General features: G+C 43.1%; 1 protein-coding gene, 1 long non-coding RNA gene and 1 pseudogene across 3 annotated transcripts; 1 reads left to right on the forward strand and 2 right to left on the reverse strand.

The window, feature by feature from the left end:
* The first annotated feature begins 751 nt into the window (after window positions 1–751).
* Window positions 752–1,879, forward strand: LOC6032392. Of its 2 annotated transcripts, none has more exons than XM_001842945.2 (3): window positions 752–911; window positions 970–1,126; window positions 1,287–1,879. In XM_001842945.2, the coding sequence occupies exons 2-3, from the start codon at window positions 986–988 to the stop codon at window positions 1,401–1,403; spliced, it is 258 nt and encodes an 85-aa protein (XP_001842997.2). In that variant the 5' UTR covers window positions 752–911; window positions 970–985; the 3' UTR covers window positions 1,404–1,879. The 2 variants fall into 2 exon arrangements, with proteins under 2 accessions (XP_001842997.2, XP_038113809.1); XM_038257881.1 differs by having other exon boundaries at window positions 970–1,108.
* A 16,506-nt stretch (window positions 1,880–18,385) lies between these two features.
* On the reverse strand, window positions 18,386–19,796 carry LOC119767496. The gene is made up of 3 exons (XR_005277548.1): window positions 19,628–19,796; window positions 18,910–18,946; window positions 18,386–18,549 (listed from the first exon to the last, which is right to left on the reverse strand). It is a non-coding gene; the product is annotated as an uncharacterized LOC119767496 (long non-coding RNA).
* Window positions 19,797–21,313: 1,517 nt separating this feature from the next.
* On the reverse strand, window positions 21,314–24,527 carry LOC6048872 (annotated as a pseudogene).
* Between the last annotated feature and the right edge of the window lie 1,410 nt (window positions 24,528–25,937).

Raw genomic sequence — 25,937 nt, forward strand, 5'->3', positions numbered from 1 at the left:
GCTTCCCATGCGCCAGTGCCAACGCACACCGCGGGTTTGGTTTTCTAGCTTCGGTACGTGCCTGAACCCATTTATGTATTGGTATCTTGGTACATCGTACCAGCGCACCACGACACTCTCGGCTCGCCCCATCGGTTTTGTGTCTGGCACTCACCCATGGCATGAACCCAGCGTGCCGTGGTACGTGTCGTGGTATTGAACCCGTTTTGTACCGCCAGCGCGTACCACGACACGTACCTCGGCTCGTAACGAGTGAAGCACCTTGGCTCATATACCGGGTTCATGCCATGGGTGAGTGCCAGACACAAAACCGACGCGGCGAACTGAGAGTGTCGTGGTGCGCTGGTACGATGAACCAAAATACCCTCGGTTCGTGTGAGTCGGGTACGGGTGTAAACCGAACAAAGCAGGCGCAAAGCAAACCCGAGGAACAAGCGTACCGCGTGTACCGCACGGTGCAGGGAAGCTTGCTTTTTCACAAAACTCGAAGTGTAAAACAATAGCTGACCTTCCAAACTACCTCTCAACACTTCTGGATTTGTTTAATAGTAACTTGTGAAATCCTGAAAATCTCTGGACGTAATATTTGAACAAACCCTTAGGACCCCAAAAAGAACTGAAAAATTGCTGTGCTTGCTAAATTTGGACAACTTTATTTTTTCCATACAACCATATTACACCCTAGTATACATATTTACTGTACGCCATTTTCAAACGATAGCACATGGCTAGTGTATCCGCGGCTGAACCCGAATGAACACTCGCGCGGTGAAACGTCAGTGACGCAAAATCTGACGTTTCTCGTTCGGTCAGCTGCGAGTTTTCGAGTGTGATTTTCATCGTCGGATTCGTTTCCGTCCTCTGTCTCCCGGAATCGACCACAAATTTCGTGTTTTCTAACGCAGGAGCAGGTTGTAATCCGTATTATTGTTGAAAATAGTAAAATATTTTAATTATTATTGATTTCAGGCAAAGAAATTTGAAGATGGTTTTTGTGCGATCGATGTTGAACTCTGCGAAGCGCATTCCGATGATCCGATTCCGCAAGGGAGGGCCACATTTGGATGCCGCTGGCCAGTCAGCTCCCGCTACCCAAGCCGGACAAGCCGTAAGTGGGGCACAACCTGTGAGTAACGGGACAACTCCTTGGTTAATTGCTCTTGTTGCTTAATTTCTTCACGCTCGATATCTTCTATTTAGTAGATTACATAATTGTTTATATTTGCCCGTGGCCCAGGGCCAAACAAGTTCCACTGAAAAGTAATATTCTCCCCTTCCCTTTGCAGAGATCTGTTTCCACCGGGGAAGCCATCGAGGAGTGGCAACTGCCGGCCCGGTATCGTAGGAAGCCAATCGACGACGTTGAAATCGAGTGGATCAACCGCGGAGGACCACCGGCTTAAATCCTGCCGAAGCCGGATCCTAGTCAGATAAAATTACACTCTCGCCCACACAAAAAAAAACTCATCTACCACATAATTATCATATTGTCGTCATTTGCGCAAGAAGCGTGGGATTTGGTCGAACATCCCAAACAGCAGCAGAAAACGTTTAATTTTTGTCTGGACGAAACCGTATCAATATCAACGAAGGTGCTGAAATATTACCATGAAACCGCAAACCGCAATTTGGCTCCAGTGGTGACGAGATAAGAACGATTGCCGCGGAGAGATGTTGTTTTCTTTTCATCAAAATTTAAGAGTCTTGCCGATTTGAACAGCTGCAAAACAGGAGCGAGCCAATCTGTGAAAAATTGAAATGTTTGCTGCTGTGCTGATAATCGTCTCAGTGCAAGTCGTACGATGGCGTTAAAACGTTTTTAAAACTGTATTTATTATAACAAACAAATAATTCAAATAAAGGTTACGAAATACTACTATTTTTTTCGCTTTATTTATGATGTTCTCTATTCAATTGAAATCCAAATAGGCTTCCTAAAGCTAAGCTTTTATTTTGCTATGCCTGCAATTATATGATTTGTACATCTCGCATGGGTTTAACAGTTCAAAGTAAAAAGTAAATTGAATATACCTATGTATAACTCTTCTTCGGGGTGTCGGTGGTAAGCGTGGTTGCATCTCACCCAGTCGGCTTGAAATTTCTTAAATATAAAAAAAATGTAAATTCGAAATTCTTAAATTCAAAAATTTAGAACTACAAAATTTTTAAAATTACAAAAATACGTAATTATGAAAATATGAAATTATGAAGTTATGAAATTATGAAATTATGCAATTATGAAATCATAAAATAACGAAATTATGAAATCTTGAAATTATGAATTTATGATATTATGAAATTATGAAATTAGAATATTATAAATAATAACAAATGTATTGACAGTTTTTTTTTCCAGCGTCAACGGCCAGCCAGCGACGTGGGACGACGACGTCAGGTACCTGGGTGTGGTGCATGACAAAAAGCTGAAGTACGACAAGCACGTGAACAACATCATCGAGAAGGTGGATCGTTCCACCAAGGCGCTCTACTCCCTGCTGAATCGGCGGTCGAAGCTGAGCATCAAGAACAAGTCGCTCGTGGTCAACTGCATCATCCGTCCAATGCTGACCTACGCTGCTGCGGTCTGGGGCAACTGCGCCAAATCGCACCGTAAGCGACTCCAGGTGAAGCAGAACAAGCTGCTCAAGATGGTGCACAACTTGGACCCGTGGTACCCGACCGACGATCTACACGAGCTGGCCGGCGTCGACACCATCGACGCAAGCATCGAAGAGGCAACGAGAACCTTCAGGACTTCCTGTGGGATGTCAACGAATCCGCTCATCGAAGCACTCCTCCGTCAATAACTGTGATATTAGTCTTAAGCCAAACATAGATCTAGGGTTTTTTCTCAAAATTTATTTTCCCTAAAAGAGCACGCAGCTAGCTACATCTAAACTTAGAAACATGTACCCTTCCTGTAAAGGCTTATGAAGTGATCTCAGTTGAAAGGTTCTCCAAATCTCTGAATTGCAAATGTAACATCCTGAAGCAGAACTGTTAAATTCTAATAAACACCAATTGAATTGAAAATTGAAATTGACAGTTTTTTCTTAAATAAAATTCTTAAATTCTCAAATTTTTAAATTCTTAAATTCCTAAATTTTTATTTTGTTTTAATTTTCACGCGTTTTAATTTTTATTTTTTAGGTTTTTCAAATTTTGAATAGTTAAATTTGTGAATTTGAAAAAAAATAATTCTTTGTTTTATTAAATTCCTATATGATTAATTTTTCATTCCAGAATTTAAAATAATTAGGATTTTGAAAAAAAAAACTTAAGAATTTCGAAGTATTCGTAGATTTGTATTTTAGAATTTCTATACATATATTTCAGATTTTTTAAACTTTTGATACCTATTTCAACTTGTAATTTCTGAAATTTTTCAGGTTTCGAATTTTAAAATTTTTGGGCTCTTTAATTCCCGCCAGTGTGGATCAATCGGACAGCGCAGGGGACTTATAATCCAGAGGTTGCTGGTTGGTACTAACAATAAACAGGTGGCGACAAGATGGCCGACTCTTTTCGAAAACAATATTTTCGAAAAATTTTAATCAAGATTAACATTTCAAAAGGGCGTAATATTGAATGTTTGGCCATTTTAAAATGCTAGTCTTGATTCAAACATTTTGAAAATATTGTTTTCGAAAAGATCGGAACATTTCACGAATGTTTCATGTTTAAACATTGAAAATCGGTCTTTTAGTTGCTGAGATATCGATACCGTAATCTGGGGTGAATCGGGACTACAGTCTGAATAGGGACAGCAGTTTATAGAGCACTTAAAGCTTTTAAATAAGGAAATGGATGTACATATTTTGTTGGCCTGAGTCTGTTCTAACCGAAACCAACCAGAAAAATCAAAATATTGTGTTCCAACATGGTTAAAACTGCTGTCCCAATTCGCCCCATGTGTCCCGATTGACCCCAGTTTACGGTATTAGAAAATGGTGGGTTGTTTGGGCGGGACTTAAAAAAAATCAATTATCCTGTTTCCTTATCTTTAAACTGCTGTATCTCGGCAACCAGAGGTCCAATCTTCAACGCCTCTTGGACAATTTTATAGCAAATTTTCTAAACTATTCAAAAAAATATTTTAAGAAATGGTCATTCATGGTCACTATTTTTAAAAATAGAAAAACTGCAAATATTTTGCTAAAATCAAACTTTCGGTGGCTATATCAGCCTTTTATCAAAAAATCTGTTAAGTACTTTTTGATTGCAAATTGAAATTTACATGAAAAATAGGTCAAATGTTTTTTGGAATAAAATTTCGATTTTTTTTTCCAAAAATCACTATTTTTTTTCAAAAAAGCATAAATCGGTTGCAGATTTTTTGACCATATTTCTCTATGACTCAAAAGTTGCGGAGTTTTGTTCTTTAAAACATATCAAAAAATCTCAAAAATAAAAAAAAATACGTACTTTGGGAAATTGAGTTTTTGTGAAAAAAAATAATAAAAAAAATCCGTGTACCTATTTTTTTCTCAATAGTCCTCAACAATACCTACAACTTTGCCAAAGACACCAAATTGCTTAGAAAATTCCTTCAAAAGTTACAGCTGTTTGAATATTTACGTACCATTTTTGTATGAACAGCAGCCAAAATTGTATGGAGACTTGTATGGGTGAACCAATGATACAAAATAGCTTCTTTGGTCATAGGGAAGATCCTCACAAAGTTTGAGCCAAATCACAAAATACAAATAAAATCCATTTCCGGTTTTGGTGGAGAATTGCTCATATACCTGAAGAGTGGCTGTATATTTTCCTTTGTATTTTTATTTATTTTAATTTTTAATTTTTAAAGGGTTAAAATGGATGAACATAAACATTTTTATACATGTTTCTATTGTGAAATTAACTCTTCTCGGCTATTTTCTTTTTTACCTGTTCGGGTGTATCATGCATTTTTCATTTTTTTTCATTGAAATGTTGGAATTCTGACATGTTTTTTTTTTAATTTTGAGACTTGATTTTCCAGCTTGGTGAACCTCGTTTTACGATAAACGTACCGCTTTTGCATTATATATTATATTAAGGGATATCCCCTGAAACAAAAACACAAGATTTATCTTAAATTTCCACGGTATAATCTCAATTTTTCACCCGCAATAAAATATCCGTTATTAATTCCGCAAATTAAACCATTTTATCGGTCGATAAAAATCTCACTTCTGCCGGTGATCCGGCAGATACAGGATACCGACAGCTGCTGCTGCACCCGACAAACTCAATCAATCAACGCACTTAATCACATTTTAAGTGCGCGTCGGAATGGTGATGCCTCATCGCTACTCCTGGCCAATCAAATTGTGTTTCCCGATACAGCTGCAATTGAATGGAAACCTGCCACAATTCATTAATCAGTGCTCCTTCATTAAAGGCATTTTCATTCGCCTCCGCTCATTATCGTGCAAATAATTGGTGGTATTTTTGAAATTTTGTTTTAAAAATAGTTTATTTTTAAGCACGGTTAAAAATGTATTAAATAATTATTTTCATCGGAGTTTCATAAACCCATATTGAAATTTGTATTGCAATTTTACTTGTTGTCAATGTACTTATATATCACACTGACCACAAAATCCACGGTTAATTATTTGTCGTTACCGAAATGAAAAGAATTTTTAAAAATAAACCACTCGTTCAAGCACGAATGATGACTGCCAATTTGGACAAAAGAGAGTCCTTTTTTCATCAACCCACAAAAGTGCTCAAAATGAGAGTGCGGGTGGCATTTGATTAAAATTTTCCATTTTTGCAACAAAATTAAAATATCGAATGGACAATAAAATCGAGGCCACACGTGTGCGTGCTAGGGTGGAGGGCTGGCAAAAATGAGCACGAGGACGACAGATGATGGGCAGAGTGAAAATGCATTCCCGGTAGATTTTTTTTTAACGAGGGATGAAAAAAGGTGTGAAAATTGCGTTTTTCTCCTAGTTTAGCAAAATTGCTGCCCAGTGCATTCTGTTGATGGGCTCTCTTATTGTGGCCTACGTGAATGGAAATCTAAAACACGTTCTGCGAACACAAAAACGTTGATGGTTGTTGGACAGGTGTTGAATTGGAAATTGTTGTGTGGACTATATGAGCTCGAGAAGATTGCTTGTGCGGGATTGCTATTAGTTTTTTATTGGAGATTTAGGTAGACATGGAATACGTTTTTATTCCATAATAGTGGTTTATGCCTATTTCAACTCTGATCGAAAGTGGGTCACCCAAAAGATTCGAAAATATTATTATTGGACTTTTAAGGAGAAATACTAAGATGTTTTCATCGAACTTCGGTAATTTCGGTACATAATTGGGTCCCAAAATGAAGCTTAGATTGCTGATATTATTGTTTACAGCGATAAAGCTTATTTTTCTGAGTACAATGACCCTTTGTACGACCTTAATGAGTTTAAAATGGATTTTTAAATCAATTTTGAAAAATTAACCTCGCGGTCCTTCAGAAAAGCTCCTACTTGACAGCTCGTTCCAAGGGGATCATAGTTGATCCATCGAAAAAATGTTGTCCTGTCAAAAAAAAATTTTGCATTAAAATGAAAAAAAGTGATTAGAAATGGTTTTTAATCGTGTTTTTAACCGTTGTGCATAAAAATTGACATAGGGCTTTAGTACCCAATTATAATTCTAGATTAAATTTTCAAAACAACTTATCCCTCATGGGTTTCCTATGCAGATAGGGCATTTTGAAAATTTAATCGAGAATTTAAAGCACCAAAATTTATCAACACATTCACACCGAAGAGTTGGTTTGTTTGCATCAGAATCCGCTTTCTTTTTCTCCCAATAGGGGAAATATAACCATTTTAATCACTCTAAGTCGTTCGACCAATTCTCATCACTTTTGCAATTTTCCGCTATTAAATCAATATTTTTTGATACATAAATAATGAAAAATTGTTTGCTCACTTTTATTTGAGCTTTTTGTTACTTTGGAACTGTCAAAAACACTTTATTAAAGCTGTAATTCGTGATCAAAGTGCTGATAGGCCTATAACAAGGCCTATAATAGAAATAGGCTGAGAAATGGTATGTTTCCCCTAGTTGTTTTCCATGCGACTGACAGCTGATTTTAAGGCCTACCACCCGATAACAGATAACATATTTCGCCTTTTTGACATTTTTATGCCCGCATCTGACCCGCCCCGCCGTCTATTTTGTCGGTCGTTGAGCCGACGGTCGTTTCCAACGACCGAGTCCAGTTAGGAACTGATCGTACAATACATAAATCTGTAATTATTGTACGATCCCGCTGAGAATTTTGGCTCGAGCCTCGACTCAATTCAGGCTCGATCTCGAGCCAGATCGACTCGAGGCTCGAGCCAAAATTCTCAGTGGGATCAGTTCCTAACTGGACCACGCAGAAAAATAAGGCATATTTGAATCAACAAAACGTTTTGATGATTTGAAAATCATGATTTTTAGTGAATCAACGCTAAAGTCAAAGCAGCATTTTCAAAACAACAAAAGACTTTTGTGGAATTGAGAAAATCAAGGTTTGTTTCAACGCAATTTTTTTGTTGATTATATTCAACAAAAATTGTTGATTCAAACCTCGTACAGGCTGATTCTACAAAACATTTTTCTGCGTGACTCGGTCGTTGGAAACGACCGTCGGCTCAACGACGGCGGGTCAGATGCGGGCATAAAAATGTCAAAACCTCTCCCTCCTCACTTCGTCTCACCATCCAGTGTCAGCTTTGTTGACAAACAAACGGAGCACGCGGTCGCATGATGGCGGCATCGAGCCAGAATTAGAATTTTTTTCAAGAAAAATATTTTTCCGGCTGAATAAAAAATTTGCGTGCATGTTCAAACAATTATTTCTGATGTCGGAGAAGTAATTAAAAATGAAAATTGTTATCCACAATTTTTCTATAAATTGAACTTTTTCACACCAATTGGGAACCCCTAGGTCAATTCACGATCGTTTCCAATGACTGTGAGAATATGCCAGAAAATCCAGCTACCAGCTAAATCCACAATAACATAAGTTTTCTTGAATAAGGCATTTTACCAACGCATTCATAGTATGTTTACATGGTAGCTGGGCGTTTGATTTCCTATCTCTTTCTACACAGCAAATTCTGATGTTCGTTTTCAGTTAATATTTACTGAAAACTGCACTACTGACATTTTCAGTTAGTTTTTCGCTGAACTTCAGTAAAAAATTGTATGGAGCTGTCAAAGTTTGCTGAAATTTCAGCAAGTTTTCATTTACTGAAAATTTCAGTAGGTAGTGCAGATTTCAGTAAATTTAACCGAATTCAGTAATGAGAAATTGGTGTGTAGCGAAAGTTTTTTGTCAGGCGACTTCTAGCTGTTTTTTTTAACTGACCGCCGGATATGTCAGCCAACATACTTCGCAGGGCTGTGACAGCTACAGCTCTATCATTGTTTGCATCAGGACACTGTTCGTATTTATTGGGTTAAGCTTTATTTTTTCACTGGGCCTAGAAAGCCTTATAAGGCTGGTACAAATTTTATTTAAAGATTTTGTCTCCCCCCCCTTCAAAGTTTGCCAGAAAAATCAGGGGGCGAAAAAACTTTTTTTTTATAAACTTCAAAATTTAAATGGAAATTTAAGTGCAATCAGCTGAAATCAATTTAAAATGCATTCCCCTGCGTTTAGAATAATTTTTAGCATGTTTGGGTTGATTTAAAAATCCTAAGAATTTTTGAAAATTTTCGATGTTTATTATCGCTCGAAGTTTTTTTTTCGCAAAAAAAATTGTTTTCGTATAATCTTAATTTTTTTAGTGTAAAATGCATTTTAAAACTTTTTTCCATGCAAATGTTGAAATTATGGTTAGTTATTTCAATATTTATAGTTTATAGAAATAGTTGGTAGAATACAGACAATCATATCTAGTTGTATATATTTGGAAGACACTAAGACTAAGACTGAATTTTGCATTACATGTGATTATGTCCTTCATTTCATTTTGGTATCAATCCAATTTTGAAAAAAAAGTATAATTAAATATGGTCTTTAGCTCGATGCAATGCTCCCTTCACTCAAATAATATAGTTCTAAATTTCAACATGGAATATTAGAGTGTAACAAAAATGACTTTTTGGCGGGCATTCAAGGGTTTGTTCCGGTGGGCATACTAAGCCCAAATCCAAAATATGAGCTTGATTGGACGTAACTTTGAAGGTCTGTACCGAGCTCCAGAGTGCTCCAAATTTCAATGTTATATACCAAAAGATGCGCAAGGATCTGGCCTACACGCCAATGATGTTGAAAATAAACGCTTCAGTGGCCAAAATGCCTCAAAAAGTGACATTTTTGGAAAAATCTTTTTTTACGGGTTAAATCCCATTTAAAATTGAAGGGCGGAGCGCCAGCTCCTGTTACGTCCAATCAAGCTCATATTTAGGATTTTGGCTTAGTATGCCCACCGGAACAAACCTTTGAATGCCCGCCGAAAAATCATTTTTGTTACATCCTAATGGAATATATTTTTTGGATGTGTTTACTAATTATCTATTAATAAAATTTACATCTATTCGAAATAGTTGTTAATTGACACTTTTGTAAAAGACCAGATATAGTTTTCATTGATTTTTTTTATTTTCACTTTTTAATTTATCATCAAACCAAGGGTTTCTAAAAATTGTAACCGTGATTACAACAATAAATTGTTCAAAGGGCTTCCTGCCCACAACCTGCTTAGTCGCACCTTTTTTTTCACCCAACAACAAAATTTAGCGCAAAATTTATATATTTTAATTTCCCCTGCATTATTAACGACATTGCACACCGCTTTATGAGTTCCGTTCGAGAGTTCGAGCAAATGAAAAAATCATGCATTGGCCGCCGTTATGTTAATCACCTGCACATAAAAATAAACCCATAATACTTGGGCGGCCCACCATTCCACCACCAGTCATTCATTCATTCATTCATGAACCGCGCCGACTTTCGTCTATGGGGTTTCGTTCGCCCAGTTGTTGTTATCACCTGGCCACGCAAAACGGCAATCAGATCGAAAATGGTGTGGCACCATTAACGCAAGTGTCGTTGCATATTTTCAGTGCTTTTTTTAATGCTTCACTTTTTTTTACGTGTGCGGGCCTTTACTTTTCAATTATAATCGCTTTTATTGATTTTAATGTTGATTCATAATGTACATATTCAATTATCTGGGCACGCACGAGCGATACATTTGGATTAGGGTGATGAGTTTGAATAAGAGAAAATATAAAATTGAAAATAAACTAAATTGGATGAAACCAGTAGTAAGTAGTGCATCATACAAAAGGTCAAATAACAGATTAAACATAAACCATAAATTCTTAAATATCAAAGATTACTGCCCTAATTAAATTTCCACAAAACATCCTTTTGGGATCACGTCGACATTTCAGAAAGGAACCATGCGATCCCACCGTAAGGTCGGTGAAGTGTTTCCGGTCCGGCCTGGCTAGAGAAATGCAATCACGCACCAGCACCAGGAATTATTTACTGGTCACCACCATAAGTGGTGGCCACCACGTGGAACGTCACGTGGTCCTGCGAAACCTAATGAACACTGCTGCGTTAAGGAGCAAAATGGTGTTTTTTTCCTCTCCTATCACACATGGGGTGTTAAAACGCGCACACGTGTGACGCCATCGTCATAATGGTGAAACGTGGTTGAACACGTGTGTCACTTCGTATGCGTATAGCTCAGTAATTATAGTGCTCAGATAGTGGCGTGGCGGTACAACTCTTTTAACTGCTTTTTAATCGAATATATTTGTTTTCTGTGTTACACTTAATTTGCATGTTTGTGTCAGCATTTTAAATCTAATTATCATTGAAACATGGAATGCGATTTATCTAAAGCATGATAATGGCATAACATAGACATGGAATTTCGTAAAAAAAATGTGATAAAGAAACTTTTAATTTGAAATTGAATGCCCGATTTGATGGCGTACTATATGGAGAAAAATGATTTCCCACAATCGTTCTTGAAAAACGTACCATACGATTTAAACACTTTTTTCGTGGTTCCGAATTTCATAGACGCTTGTTCATGATTTTGGGAACTCATTTTTCTTTGAACGAGTTGTCAACAAAGATGCTTTCTGTCAAGAAAGATCGTGAAGTTATTTTTTCAAAGATGATTACAAAATCAATTATAAAACCTTTGCGGTCGTTCAAAGTGCCATTATACCACTGATAAAAATAAGCTTCGTCGTTGTGAACAACAATATCAGCAATTTTCGTATTGTACTACCCATTTTTTAAATTCCTAATTTCTTATAAATTAATAAATACTTTAATTCTGAAATGCAGACTTTTATTTTTTTTTGAATTTCTGAATTCCTATTCCATTTTATAAATTAGAAGATTTCTGTTTTTTTAACATTTTGGTTTTTGCCTTCCTCACCTTACTAAGGAAAGGCTATAAAATCACTTGAAAAACGAAATTCTCAATTTGACCTCCTAGATTGAATAGGGTAGGAGGGTAGTCATCAATGAGACACTTTTGGTTTTTAACATTCAACGATTTTTGTATTTTTTTCATCAGCATGTTTTTATGAGCTTTTTGTTGCATTTACTTTCTTTTAATGTGTTCATCATTTCATCATTCATTTTACATCATTTATGATGTACCAAAAGTGCACGTCATTAATGATGCGAATTTACATCAACTTCATTGGAAATTTACATGCCATCCGACGTAATCATGTCGAACAAACAGCGCTTTGAAAACATGTAAATTTCCGATGAAATCTACGTAAATTTACCGAAATCCAAATTTTTTTTACTCCGTTGAATCTTAAATCCGATGTAATTTTCATACGCTTTTAGGCTTTTATTGCACGTTTAAAATATGTTTTGCCTTTAATCAGAATTACAATTTTTACTCCTGAAGTGTATTTTGAAAACGACTCATGCACCGTATACATAACATAAATTTATTTGAATTACTCCAATTGATATTGAAATGAGATACAAAAAAGATTTACATAATGTTTAAATGTGGTGCATAAAACGTCTTCAAGCGAAGCCAGAGTTAATCTGGTAAAGACAAAAAATAGCTTTTAAAACAACAAAAATAATTAGCCAACAAGCGTTTGAAAACTTCATCAAATCTAAGATTCAACAGAGAATTTTACTAAATTTTAGCCAGTTACTTGAACAGCTTTATAATAAACTTCAGCTCTGAGTTGGAAATGATTCAATCCCTTTAAAGGAAAATTGCCTGACCAATCTAAATGAAACCCACACCCATCACCTTTCTCTCATAACACGGCTCGTGTACTATCTTGTGACATCTTTGAAAAAAGCAGACGCTTACGAGATAGCTAAGCAGCTACGATAAGTCGGCTTATAAGTATTGTGTGTTTATAGAGTTATCTACGTGCGCATGTATTGCGTATATGTTCACGAAAAAGATTGAGGTTAAATTTTGTACCGGCCAGCAAAACAAATGGCATGCAAGTGTGCGTGAGCGCGGTCTTAGATAACTCTATAAAAAAAAGTTGTGTGTGTGTGTGTGTAATGTTGAAATATTGCTTAACTTACTTGATCATGATCCATTTCAAATGTCATCGACCGACATTTGGTCTCACGCTTACATGCCAAACTTCATCGAAGACCCGTGATGGTGTAACTACAGTTTTTCCGTCGCTTCTGGGATGTTCATCAATGGCTGGGTCGCAGGTGTAGGCCGGTTTGACACGATCGATGGAAATTCGTTGTGTTTTCCCGTTAATTTCGATGTCCATGTGCTTCTTGTCACGAGCAACCACCTTGAACGGTCCCTCGTAAGGCTGCACCAACGGTCTCTTCACTGCATCAATTCTCACGAAGACGTGAGAGCACTTCTCGAGCCGGCGGTTGACGAAAACAGCTGGCTTGGCGTGGTGATCTGGATCAACCGGTTTCAGCTTACCCATCGCATTCCGGAGCTGCTTAGCGAACTCCGTCCGGTCTTCGTTGTTGGTTTGCTGCTCAAGAAACTCGCCAGGCAATCGTAGAGTTTGTCCGTATACCAACTCCGCCGCAGAGCATCCAAAGTCCTCTCGGAGCGCGGCCCGCAAACCAAGCATGATCAACGGGAGCTGGTCGCACCAGCGCTTGGAATCCACCGCCATTATGGACGATTTCAGATGCCGGTGGAAGCGCTCGATGATGCCGTTCGACTGTGGGTGGTAAGCTGTCGTCCTGATGTGCTTGCAACCGATGATCCTGGAGAGCTCCCGAAAGAGTTCTGACTCAAACTGCCTGCCTTGGTCCGTAGCGATGGTTTCCGGAACTCCAAACCGACAAATCCACATTTCGCACAGCGCACGTGCCACAGTTTCCGCTGTCATGTCGGGTAACGGCATTACTTCGGGCCAACGGGTATATCGATCAATAGCTGTTAGCAGATACCGATTACCATTGCACGGCGGCAACGGTCCAACAAGATCGATGTGGATGTGGCGGAACCGGCTGTTAGGGGGAGCAAACTTTTCCAGCGGGGCCTTGGTATGCCGATGGATCTTGGATCGCTGACACTGCACACAGGATTGGACGTAGTGTTTGACGTCCTTATTGATGTGGGTCCACACGAAGCGGTCCGTAACCATCCGCCGAGTCGATCGTATACCCGGATGCGCCAGGCCATGGATGTGCTGGAGCACCAGTTGGCGGTGTTGTGGTGGTATGTAGGGCCTGACCTTACCTTGTGAAGTGTCGCAGTAGAGTGGCTTCGGCGTTAATGGTGTTTGACGGAGCTCAATTTTCAGTCCTGTCGACGAGCTCAGTAGGCGCTGCAGTTCGCTGTCGTTTGTCTGATCTGCTACGATCTGTCCGTAATCAATCGGCGATGGAGCTGCTACGGCTTCGATCCGGGACAACGCGTCTGCGACGACATTGTGTTGGCCGCTGATATGCCGGATGTCGTTGGTAAACTCCGAGATGTACCGCAAGTAGCGATCTTCGTGGGGGAGCCTACTGTTTGGGCTGGATGTCAGAGCAGTGGTCAGTGTTTTGTGGTCTGTGAAGATGACGAACCGCCTCCCATCCAGCATGTGCCGGAAATATTGCACCGCCATTTTCATCGCCGTGAGCTCCCGTCCAAACGTTGAGTACCTCTGCTGGGATGGACTGAACTTCTCGGAGTAGAACCCTAAAGGATTCCATTGGCCGTCGGCGAACTGCTGTAGGACTGCTCCAGCTGCTGTATTCGACGCATCGATCAGCAGGCTCAGAGGCTTCGTCGAATCCGGATAGTGCAGGAGAGTCGCGGTGGCCAACGACTGTTTGCACTTTTCGAATGCTTCCCTAGCATTGTCGGTCCACTCCAGCTTCCGCGAATCGTTCTTCTTGTTGCCCGGTATCAAATCTCGCAGGTGAGACTGCGTGTCTGTCGCGTGCGGCAGGAACCTTTTGTAACAGTTAACCAGGGCCAGAAATCGACGAAGCTGCTTGACGGTTGACGGCAACTTGAACTCGGTTACAGCTTTAACTCGATCGGGCAGTGGAAGGATACCGTCACCGCTGACGGTGTAGCCCAAGAATTCCACAGTGCTTTGCGCGAAGTGGCTCTTCGGAACGTTGATGACCAGCCCGTACATCTGCAATCGCTCGAACACTTTGCGCACGTGCATGTAGTGCTCGTCGGGAGAAGCCGAAGCAATGCAGATGTCATCTACGAAGACTACGACGTACTCCATGTCCGCGAAGACCTTGTGCATAAACCTTTGGAAGGTCTGGCTGGCGTTGCACAAGCCGAACTGCATTCGGGTGAACTCGAAGAGCCCAAATGGAGTAATCACCGCCGTTTTTGGAATGTCGTCCTCCTCAACCGGGATCTGATGATAAGCCCTTTCGAGATCGAGCGTGGTGAAGATCGACTTCCCCTGGAATGCGTTCAGTAGATCGTGAATATGCGGGACAGGGTAGCGATCAGGGACGGTCACCTGGTTCAGGCCGCGGTAGTCTCCAACAAATCTCCATTGGCCGTTCTTCTTCTGCACGCAGTGGAGAGGGCTCGCCCAGCTGCTGCTGGACGGACGACAGATCCCGAGTTCACTCATGACCTGAAACTCCTTCCTAGCGGCTTCCAGCTTATCTGGTGCTAAACGTCGACATTTGCTCGACACCGGAGGTCCCTTCGTTTGAATGTGGTGCGTGACGTCGTGTTGCGCAGCAGATTTCATGGTCGTCGGAAGAGTGACGTCACGGAACTCGACGAGCAGGTCTCGAAACGGATGATCCGTGGCCACGACCGTTACGCTGTGGACGCTTGCGGTTGTTAGACCGCCGGTAGACGACAGTTTGGTGAGTCCGTCGATCAGACGGCGGTGTTTCAGGTCAACGACGATTCCGAAGGCCGCCAGGAAATCCGCACCGATTATAGCCATTCCAACGTCAGCGACCAGGAAGAGCCAGTTGAACCTGCGTCGCAGTCCCAAATCGGTAGTCAACACGCGCTTGTCGTACACCTTGATACGAGAGCCGTTGGCCGCGTGTAGATCGAATGCCGCTGCTCCTTTCATCCGGTCTCTGTTAGTGGCCGGAATCAAGGAGACGTCCGAGCCTGTGTCAATCAGGAATCGTGTGTTGCTTGTGCGATCATACAACAAAATTCGGCGGCTTTGAGTACTTCCGTCCACCTCCGCCGACTGTGGTGAACGAGGAACTAGTTTTTTTGATTCTGGAACTTGCAGGGGTCCCGACACCTCAGAGCACGGCCGCCGTACTTCCGGTGGAACCAGCAGATTTCGTCTCCGTCTCCATACGTGCTCCGGGAACTGGATCGCGCTGCTGAACGGCTGCGGGAGGAGCTTCTGCCGCGATCAGCTTTGAGGATACGAATTTCTTCGGTGAGAGCAGCAATTTGGCAGCGCAGATCGGAGTCTTCGGGCTTCGTCGTGGGACCGCAGGACGCGGCGGAAACGTGACGCGTTGAGGAATCCATCATTTTGTCCGCAATTTCTGCCAGCTTGCCGACCGTCGTCCCGTCGCTGATTGTGAGAATGTTCTTGACGTCCGGCGGGAGTCGCTGAAGGAACAGCATCTTGAGCAAGTCGTCGGAGATTTTCAGACCTGCCGAAAGTTCCATCATTTTTGCGAGCAGATGGGTCGGCCGCATGTCCCCCAGATCGCAGGCATTCAGAAGGCGTTCCAATCTGCCCTGAGGCGAAACTTGGAACCGAGAAATCAGGCGCTCCTTTACCGCTGCGTATTTGTTCGCTTCCGGCGGGTTCGTAATAATGTCGGCGACGTGACAAATCACCGTCTGGTCAATCTTGGCCACAATGTGATTGTACTTGGTGTGGTCCCGCACTACGTTGGCCAACTCGAACTGCGCCTCCGCTTGTGCGAACCACATGCCCGGATCGTTCTTCCAGAAATCCGGAAGTCTTACGGCCACGCTGGCGGCCACTGCTGCGTTTTCGGCGACGGCAGGATCGGGGTCGGGCATTGTCGAAACTTCCGCTTTTACGCGTCGGGGTCACCAATTGTGGGGACCGATTCGGGACTCGTGAATAAAACGAACCGTCTCGTTCGAGGTTAGAAAACAGTGTGTTTTTATTCATGTGGTTTTTCTCTCTTCGCGGGTGTGAGTGTATGCGTGTGCTATTTAACGGGGGGTGCATCAATGCGATTGATTGCACCACCACAGAGGCATTACGAAAATGAAAAATAATACTTACAGATCTTGGAGCTGTAAAGCCTTTTTTTAATGTGTCATATGCCACTTGCTGAAATGTATCAGTCTCGGATGGTCCACTCCGGTGATTTACAAGCGAAATGACCCCGATAGGTAAAAGGTTTAACTGGGCGAGTTTGACCAAGGTGTCCACCAGATGGCGTCAGTATTCGATGGAATTGTATATGCGGGAATTGCGCTTTCAAGCGGAGTCTTGAAGAGGTCACTTCGTGGCATTGGGCATGATGGGATAGTTGGCTAAGGTCCACATCAGTTCCCGGCACGAGTGCCAGAAGAATTTGGACTGAATGAAGCGTTTGGATGGTCCTGTTTTCCGTGGGCAACTAAATGTTGATTTAACTTATAAGAAAAACATATCCTGAAAAAGAAAAAACTTTAAAAATATGCAGAAAAAACTGATTATTTGTTATTAAACATTTGAAATACTTACTTTTCCTTTGATTTGATTGGTTTTTTTTTTGCTCCGATTGATTCGAATACTCACGAATGGCAAGTGCTTTCAATGTTTACATCAAATCGCTAACGTTTTGGTTCAACGGCCTGACAATAGAGATCAAGGGAATGATGGAAAGAGAGGAATCACAAATCCGTATAAATAATTTCAAGATTGTTCAGGTGTAAACCGAGAACGCGACCAAAAATTAAAGTTGAAGAATAAGGCTTTTAACTGCTTATTTCATTGTCGATGTACAGGCCGCCGCACGGTTTAATCATTTTCTGACGTACATTCAATTTTGCAGTCCAAAATCAGTCATTGAATTAAAAAAATAAAATTCTTTTTCAAATTTTCTTTTCTTGATTTGTGTGCACCTACGTCGAAGACCAAGATTGTTTACTTTTTGCTCTTTGGTCTGACAGTCTTGGTCTGACAGATTTGGTCTGACAGCTTTATCATGGATTTTGGTCTGGTCTAGGCGAGGGATAGGACACAGCACCTTCCTGATAGAGATATCCACGCGCGACAGTGTGTTAGTTTGTAACAAAATTTACACGCAGACATAGGCAAATCGAGTAGAATGATTCGTCTGTCAAAATCAGCTGTGTCCTTTGTTATACCACGAGCACGTGGTAAACAGCTGGTTTTTACAGGCGACTTGTCTACTCGATTTGCCTATGTCTGCGTAAAAATAGTGTAAACAAAATCAGCTGCTTGAAATTCAGCCAATCACAATCGATCAAAACCAAAACAATAATTTAAATACAAATACTAACACAAGATCATGGTGTGCGTGAGAGAAACCGTGGAGATCTCTATTGCACGGTCAGCTGGATGTACTCAAAATCAAGTTCGATTCACTCATTTTGGACCATGCGTGGAGGAATTCATTTATGAGTTCAATGCTGAAACTCATAAATGAGTTTAGCGCTCGAACTGCCGAATGAGTAGTTTGGCTGGACCGCGATTTTCGGCTGTTTTAATGAAAATTACCTTAAAAACTTTTAAATTTTTGAATGTTACTACTAAATTAAGTGATTGTTTAGTTAAATAAATCATTTTAGTACTCGAGCAACCCAGAAATGCTGGTTATAATTTATTTATTTAATATTCAATATATTTAAAACGCTTGCACAGGTTTTTCTTCGAGATGGCCTTCGGTGCTTATCTTCCGGTAACGGAATGCAAATCAGCTCATCTAGCTGACCTAGATGCAGGATGGCGGGATCGGTAGGTAGAACCTATGATGGCGACCATTAGCCGGCACAAACGCCTCCTGGACGGTGCGGCACTCCGTCATCTTGGGCTGTTTCTTCAGCCGTTTGAACACCACCGAGTGGGGAGGATAAAACATAACCCCTTCCCCCATGTCCGTCCCGCGAACCAGTTCCGACCGTCCCCGTTGTGTTCCGGGAACCAGTTCCATATATCCTGTTGAAAGAAAGTGTGTTTGCATCTTCCGACCAATGTGGAATGTCAAAATCAGACGGTTACTTTTCTCCTCCGTCGGTTTTGCACCTTCCGGATTGTCCGGAAGAGGCAAAACAAAGAGGAAAACTTCTTCCTGCAACATATTTTGCAACGTCCGAACAATTCTGTTTGACCATCCGAATTGTCCGGGCGTTGCAAAATATGTTGGAGGAGGAAGTTTTGCCTCTTCCGGACAATCCGGAAGGTGCAAAACCGACGGAGGAGAAAAATAATCTGCAAGGTGCATAATTGTTTTTGAACCATTCAGACAACCCGGAACTAGATCCGGTTAGTTTTGAAGAGCATTTTACAAGAGCTTACCTGTTACGAACTGGACTTAGCCGCAAAACTTGAAAGACTGCAAATATAAATTAATTTAAATAATACCATCCGTAAAGTCTACAAGGATTGTCCGGGAGTTGCAAGTTGGAAGATTAAGGTCTTCATTTGCGTTTGAATCTTCCAACCAATCTGGAATTTCCAAAAACAAAGGTTGACTTCTCACCTTCGTCCGGTTTTGCACCTACCGGACCGTCTGGAAGATGCAAAAGCAAAAGACATACATTCCTCCTCCAACGAACGTTGCACCTTCCGGACTTCCAAAAACAAAGAATGAAATGTTTCTCCAGCCAAGTTTGTACCTGCCGGACAATCCGGATTCCGGATGGGGCAAAATTTGTTGGAGGCGGAAGTTTTTCCTTTGCTTTTGCATCTTGAGACAGCGGAAACTGGATTGCCACTTTTGCCAGCTGGAAAAGTGGTCACTCTATCCTCCCGGACCACTTCGGCAAGGGGGAAGTAGATTGACATTTCTTCCAGCTGGCAAAAGTGGACCACCACAACTCCCGGACCTTCCGAAAAGAAAAAGCAAGTTTGCCACTTCCACCAGCTGGAAAATGGAAAACTGAACATTCCGAACCATTCGGAGAAGTGTTAAGTAAAATTTCCATTTTTGCCAGCTGAGAAAATGTGCCTCTGCTACACCCGGAACGTTCCGGGAAAGAAAAAACAAAATTGCCGCTTCCTGAACTGAACTTACCTCGACTTAGAAAAAAAGCTGACTGCTGCTGACCATTTCTTCGCCAAGTCCAAACTACTCAAACGCCAGTTCAGCTTTTGAACTGTCGTTTGAGTGAAAAATCCACTCATAATCAAGTTCAGAAAACCACTCATTTTCAGTTCGAGACCTGAACTTGATTTTGAGTGGATTTGAACTTGATTTTGAGTACATCCAGCTGACCGTGTGGACAGGTGAGCGAAAAAATGTCGGAGTTCATGTCGGAATCAGCTGCAGACAACTTCCCGGTACAGACTTTTTGTTGATTGTAAAGAGTTTTGGTTAAGATTTGTAGAATCTCCTAGTGTTTTATAGGCAGCGAATGACATAAATGTTAAAGCTGCCTGAAATAAATTAACCAACACCACCTAGTGTTTTACATGGAAAGTACCTATAAACAAAGGGAATAAGACTTTTTTTTCAGATTTGTGAATTATATTGAGTTTTACACCGTGACGTAATTCGACAGCTCTTGTGCACCAAAGCGTACACGCACCCTCATTTTAAGAGAGACACGTGGAAAATGAAAACAGTGCACGCGAGCTGTCAACATATTAACCTCTAAACCGAAGCTGCGTTCTTTTTCAACAAAACTTCAACCGGATTATAAGACGGAAAATCGGATTTTTAGACCCCCTCCCTCCCCCCCCTTGTAACAAAATTTTCATAAAATTTTGAAAATTTTGTATGGAGCGTAACACGACCTCCCCTCCAATTGCGTTACGTAATAAAAGAACGCTCCCTTAAAGCCTCAATCTGACCCGTCGACTGTTTCAACGGCTGTTTCAAAAATAAAAAATGATCTTGTAAACTTACATTCTACGTAAGTACAAATTATGAGATTGAAAATATATTTTGCAACACCCTTTTGTGCCCAAAAGAAGGAATGGATTATTTTCATATCTGGAGTTTTTTTTTTGAAAAGGTCCAATAAACAAAATTTCCAGTTTTTGCTTTTAAGGTGTTTTTGAAACCGCCTTGAGTCAGGGGTATTAAAAAACACCCAAAAAGCAAAAACTTAAAATTTTGTTTATTGGACCTTTTCAATAAAAAACTCCAGAAATATTCGGGATGCTAAGATTCGGTCTTATATTTATAAAATTTGCCGTTTCTCACAATTTTTACGATTTATTTGGCAAAGCTCTTGATAGAAACTTGCTAGCTCACTTAGAAGTGAAGAACTGTGTTAAGTTTTGAATTAATCGATTTCTGTTGAAAATGACTTAGAAAAGCTGCAAATGTAGAGAAGCTGCAAATGCAAATCTCAATAATTAAGTGCTCGATGGAATCACTGCTGTTCCTCTAAAATCTATGATTACCAAATGTAAAAGTTTATTTTTAATTTTACCTACCAGCTAGTCGATCACCCTAATTCGAAAACATTTGCAACTCCGACATCTTGGTGCATGCACCTTCACGCTTACCAGGGGAACTCAAATTTGAGTGGATCCAATCAAAACGGCGCAAACCGTAGCCATACAAATTTGACATCTAGTACCCGAACTTAATTTTAACATGGTGAAGCCGATCTCAAATTTGACATGGGCTGGGTACCGGAAAAATCCTCCAGGAAAGCAAAAAAATGGTTCCGGGGGACGGATATCGGTTCGGAATGATAGTGAAAAGGAAATTGTCGTTTTGGGCTATTTTTTGTTAATTTTATTTGAATTTTAATGGTGTTATAATTTAACTTAATTCCATAATTTTCAGCATTAGGAGCAACGGATCCTCCTCCAAACCTTCGTGCTACTGCTCGTACCGGAGGATTGCCACCCGGGACATCGTGTTTAGCGGAATTCAACGGAATTGACTACGGGTGGACGAGGACTAGCGAGTGACACTTGTCGACATCGTTGGAGAGTTCGGTGACAAGGTTGCGCGGGCTATCGGTTCGGACGATTAGAATAACGATTACGTTCCAGCGGCCGGATGACGATGCTCTTGTTGAGCGGATCACCGAGGACGATCAGCCAGCTATCAAAGACGGACAGGCAGAAGGCTTGGCCTTGGGTGTGCGTTCGCAGGTCGGCGTGCGTTCGATGGCGGGGAACCGGAGACGGGTGCATCCTGGGCGACGTAGCCACGTTGCCGGGCAAGAACGGTGTTCACGGAGGAAACGCAATCGGCGGGGGCTTGCACTTGGACGAAGAGATACGATTCCATGAGGCGGGGTGTGGCCATGGGGAAGGCGGAGTAGGCGACTCGACGGGCGGTTGGGATGATTTGGCGACCTCGGCGGTGAAACGTTTCATGGGCGATGGATTGGTCGATAATTTTGAACTTGACGTTCCGAATGGGTTCTTCGCAGAGCGGTCCATCGCGCGAGCCCAACTGGAAGCCTTGCACGATGGAGTCTTTGACGTGACACTGGTTGACCTTCTCCTGGATGCGCCGCTTCAGTTTGTCCTCGACGGCGCTGACGAGCGAGGCCTTGATGTGCTCCTCGGTGATGGTTCCGGTGCCCTGGGCCGACGGGTTCTACGGGGAGAAGTTATTAACGCCTGAGAAAGAAGTTTCTTCAAGTTTTACTCACATATCCGGTGTTGTAACCGCCGGCTGTGGGCATTCCCTGCGGCATGTACGGTGGATAGCTGGTTCCAGCTCCGGACGGTTGGCCGTAGCCAACGTATCCTCCTCCGGCGGCCGCCGGGTACGGTGGAAACTGTTGCTGCTGCTGCTGCGGATACGGACAGTACGGACTCTGGGTGCTCGTCGGTGGTTGAGGCATGAAAGATTCTGCAAAGAAGCCTTGTTCAAGATAACAATTCCCAAATTCCAAAGAGATCCCCGCACTTACGTGTGGGATACGGTGTCTGCTGCTGCTGCTGCAGCGGCATCACTTCCGTCTTGGCCGCATTCTTGGGCTTGGAGTAAACCGGCGGGTAATCCCCGAAGGTGACGATCATCACCTGTATGAGCCCGAGCAGGTCCGAATGCGCCGGGTTCCAGTCGTGCAAGTACGGCAGATAGATCTTCCCGTTGTGGTCCACGTACATGGACACATTGATGTGCATGTCGGACGTCGGCTGGACGTAACAAAGGGGCGCGTATCTGGGATGCGTGTCCAGCAGCCAGATCGCCACCGGAATGTGGTACGTGTTGCCCTTGTACCGCACCAGAATGGTTCCCTTCAGGTTGAGCAGCTGCTTCACCGTGCCATGGTTGAATGCTGCGAGAAGATACTAATTAATAACTTCCCCCAAACGAACCCCCCGGAACCACTCACCGTACTCCTCAACCCGATAGGCCAACGCTTTGTACTGTTTGAGGCAGTCGACGGACAGCTTTTCGTCGACGAGGATGTGTGTGCTGGTGTTGTACGGGCCGAAGGCCAAAATCGCTGGTGATGCGAGCAAATCCCAGTCGTAGTTGACTCGGAAAAACACGCCTCGTCCTCGGCCAGGGTCTTCGCCAGCGGTTCTGCAATCATCGTTCTTTTTGTTGGACGCCTCGGCGAACCACTTGAGCGAACTCGTCTCGACGACACGGCCACTTTGATGTCAATCTCGGAATACATCTTGCGCAGGTGCATCACGCAGTTCACCGGTGCCGAGATCACGTGCTCGCCGGATTCATGCAATCGAGTAAAGGGTAGGATTTGTTGACCTTGCGCAGGCCGTCCATTATTTTCGGGTGTTCCGACGGGTTGACCGGTTCGATGGCGATCTTGATGATGGACTGGGTGTTTAACTTGAGCGGCCGGTAGATAAACACGTCCTCGTTCATGTTGACATCGGTGATAGTAGAGTGATTCGAAGCGGCGATGATAATTTAATGCCCGGCCTGGACGCGGTTCAACTCGACCTTATAACGCGCCTCGTAGATCAACAACAGCCCGACCTACAGCGTATAGGAATCTTCCTCGTCCACGAACGAGTAGTTCTCACCAAGCACTCGAACCTCCTGCCCGGCGTGCAACGTCCCGCTCATAATCCGCGCCAACACCTGGAAAAACGTACAATCTTCGAGCTGTGCACCATCAACTGCGCGTTCTGGTCACAGCTCAGCATGTCCTGGCAGATTCCGTGTAAATTTGGCCAATCTTGCGTGTTCAACGCACATGTCCACAAACCCATAAAAATCACAAATGAACCGAATATAAATCAACCTCAACAGCGGCCTTATAATGTACTTGATCTTCTCCTTTGTCACGAGAATTTTCAGCATTGGCAAGGGTATCCACATCCCCGACGACCTGCATCAACAGCTTGCTCAGCGGTTCCAAAATAAATTTCACAATGCTCCTCTGCGCGGCTTCTTCGTAAACTTCAGGTTCTAATTGTGCTGGCGTGCTGTTTCAGGATACTCTTGCCACGGTCGTATCTATCGTTGATGTCCGGGCGCGAAAGCTTAGAAGACTTGATTTTTCGCAGGCCAACATGCTTGACCGAGTCCTACTCACGGACCACGTGCGATGCGATCAGCGTAGCTTGCCTCCGATCACTGCTTGCACCTAGAATCAAGAAAAAAAAACATTAAAATGACCTAACAAATCATTGTTTCACCTACCGGAAGTTATCTGGTCATCGTGTCCATTGTGGCCAGCAGCAAGAGTTTGGTAACACGGTAGCAATTCTGTTCCAGCATGTAGGCGGAGTGGCCGAAAGACAGCCCACGTGGATCCTGCTCAGAATGTGCAGATGCCTTCCACCCGGTAAAGTCCGGCGTCGGAACAATCACCTCCACGTCAATGCGTCTCTGCTTGTGCAGTGCCTGGTCCTGATCGTCACACCGATTGCTGGCGCTGTGCACGCTGTCCTTTCACTGAAACCCAACCGTCCTGTAGAGCACTTGGTTAATAGTTTGGTTGGCGTACAAAAACGCTTCGCTCCGAGTCGATCTCGCACCCGCGTCGCTTATCTAGAATCCAAATACAGCGCATTCCTGGGGAGCGCGGTTCCGGGTTGGAACTCCACTAGATTGGTCCGAAAAACTCGACGAAAGGTTTGCCGGCAGGAACCGGTCGTAGCAGCACCATCTTCATGCGGCCGGATTCGAAGGCCGTGTGCGCGTTCGGATCGCACATGTTGATGTTGGCGGGGATGGCCGGAAAGATCCAGGAAATGATGCGCCCGAGATAGTCGCGGTTGTTTGAGAGCAGGGTGGTAGCTAGGCGAGCGAGCTTGTTCAAGTTTTGGATCGTATAGTTCCGACGGCCAGTGGTGACCGTTATCATAAGTGGATTCGCTTGGAACACCAAGAAGTAACCGTAAGAAATCAGCTTTGCCTTCAAGTAGCCGTTCAACTCTCCGATCGGGTTGCGTCGAGCTTCCGTGTTGTGCAGAATTCTGAACAGCTCACGTCGGTCCAGGTTGCTGTAATCCAACTCGAACTCGAACCGCTTCTGCTCGGCCAAATTGTCATCGAACAGGAAAAGATCGTAGAAAAACTGACGTGGAGTGCTCAGCAGATTAAAGTTGGAGAAATTGCGCAGCTTCGGGGCTACCGGACATTCAATTGATGCCACAGATTCCAGCTCTTCTGCCGACACTCCTCGCCGCAGTACATGAAGAAGACGCAGCCCGGGCAAGGAATCAAGCTGTTGCTGAACTTGACTCCGCAGTTTTTGTAGCACAGCTTGAAGTCAATCACCGTCAGCAGCGGTTCCGCACATAATCACGTCCCCGGATTAAAGTCCTATTCGGCGACCAGGATTCGCCGGTAATCAAACCTTATTCCCTTGGCCAGGAGGGCTTGATGTCCACATTAATAATCATCCGCGGGCTTGGAACCTTCGAACGGCCAGCGGCAATCTGCTGCTCGCCCTGCTCGAAGTAAACCGCCGACCTTCAAATTCAAAAAACATACATCAAAACATAACCTCAATCAAACCACACACGCCTCCCGCCCTACCGATTCCCGTATCCCGTGGCCAGCTGGTCTGTCTCCTTCTCCGTGAAGCAGATGCTCCGGTTGTACCACACCAAAGCTTCCCCATACTTCCCGTCCAGATAGAGCCGGTTTCCGGTGTTGCGAAAGCGGGCCGCGTCGGCGTCACACTTGCCTTGATGCGGAACCAGCAGCAGATCCGAAGTCCTGCCGTAATGGCCCCACGCTCGAGGAGCATCTCCTGCAGCAGGTCGATGGCACTTGTCGCCAGGGGCGGCGGAAGCAAATTCGGATTCATGGTTCGGGCAAGATTACTCCCTTTCAATCACAATCCGGCCCGATTACGAACTGATTGGCAGCCGCGAACCTTCCGTTCCAACCTTTAAGGTTTCTTAATATTCTTCCGGAGCGGGGTTTCGAGCAACTGTTACGCATCGCGACTGTCCCATCCGCGGAATTACGG

Source organism: Culex quinquefasciatus, chromosome 2, assembly GCF_015732765.1.
Source record: "Culex quinquefasciatus strain JHB chromosome 2, VPISU_Cqui_1.0_pri_paternal, whole genome shotgun sequence".
Lineage (NCBI taxonomy): Eukaryota > Metazoa > Arthropoda > Insecta > Diptera > Culicidae > Culex > Culex quinquefasciatus.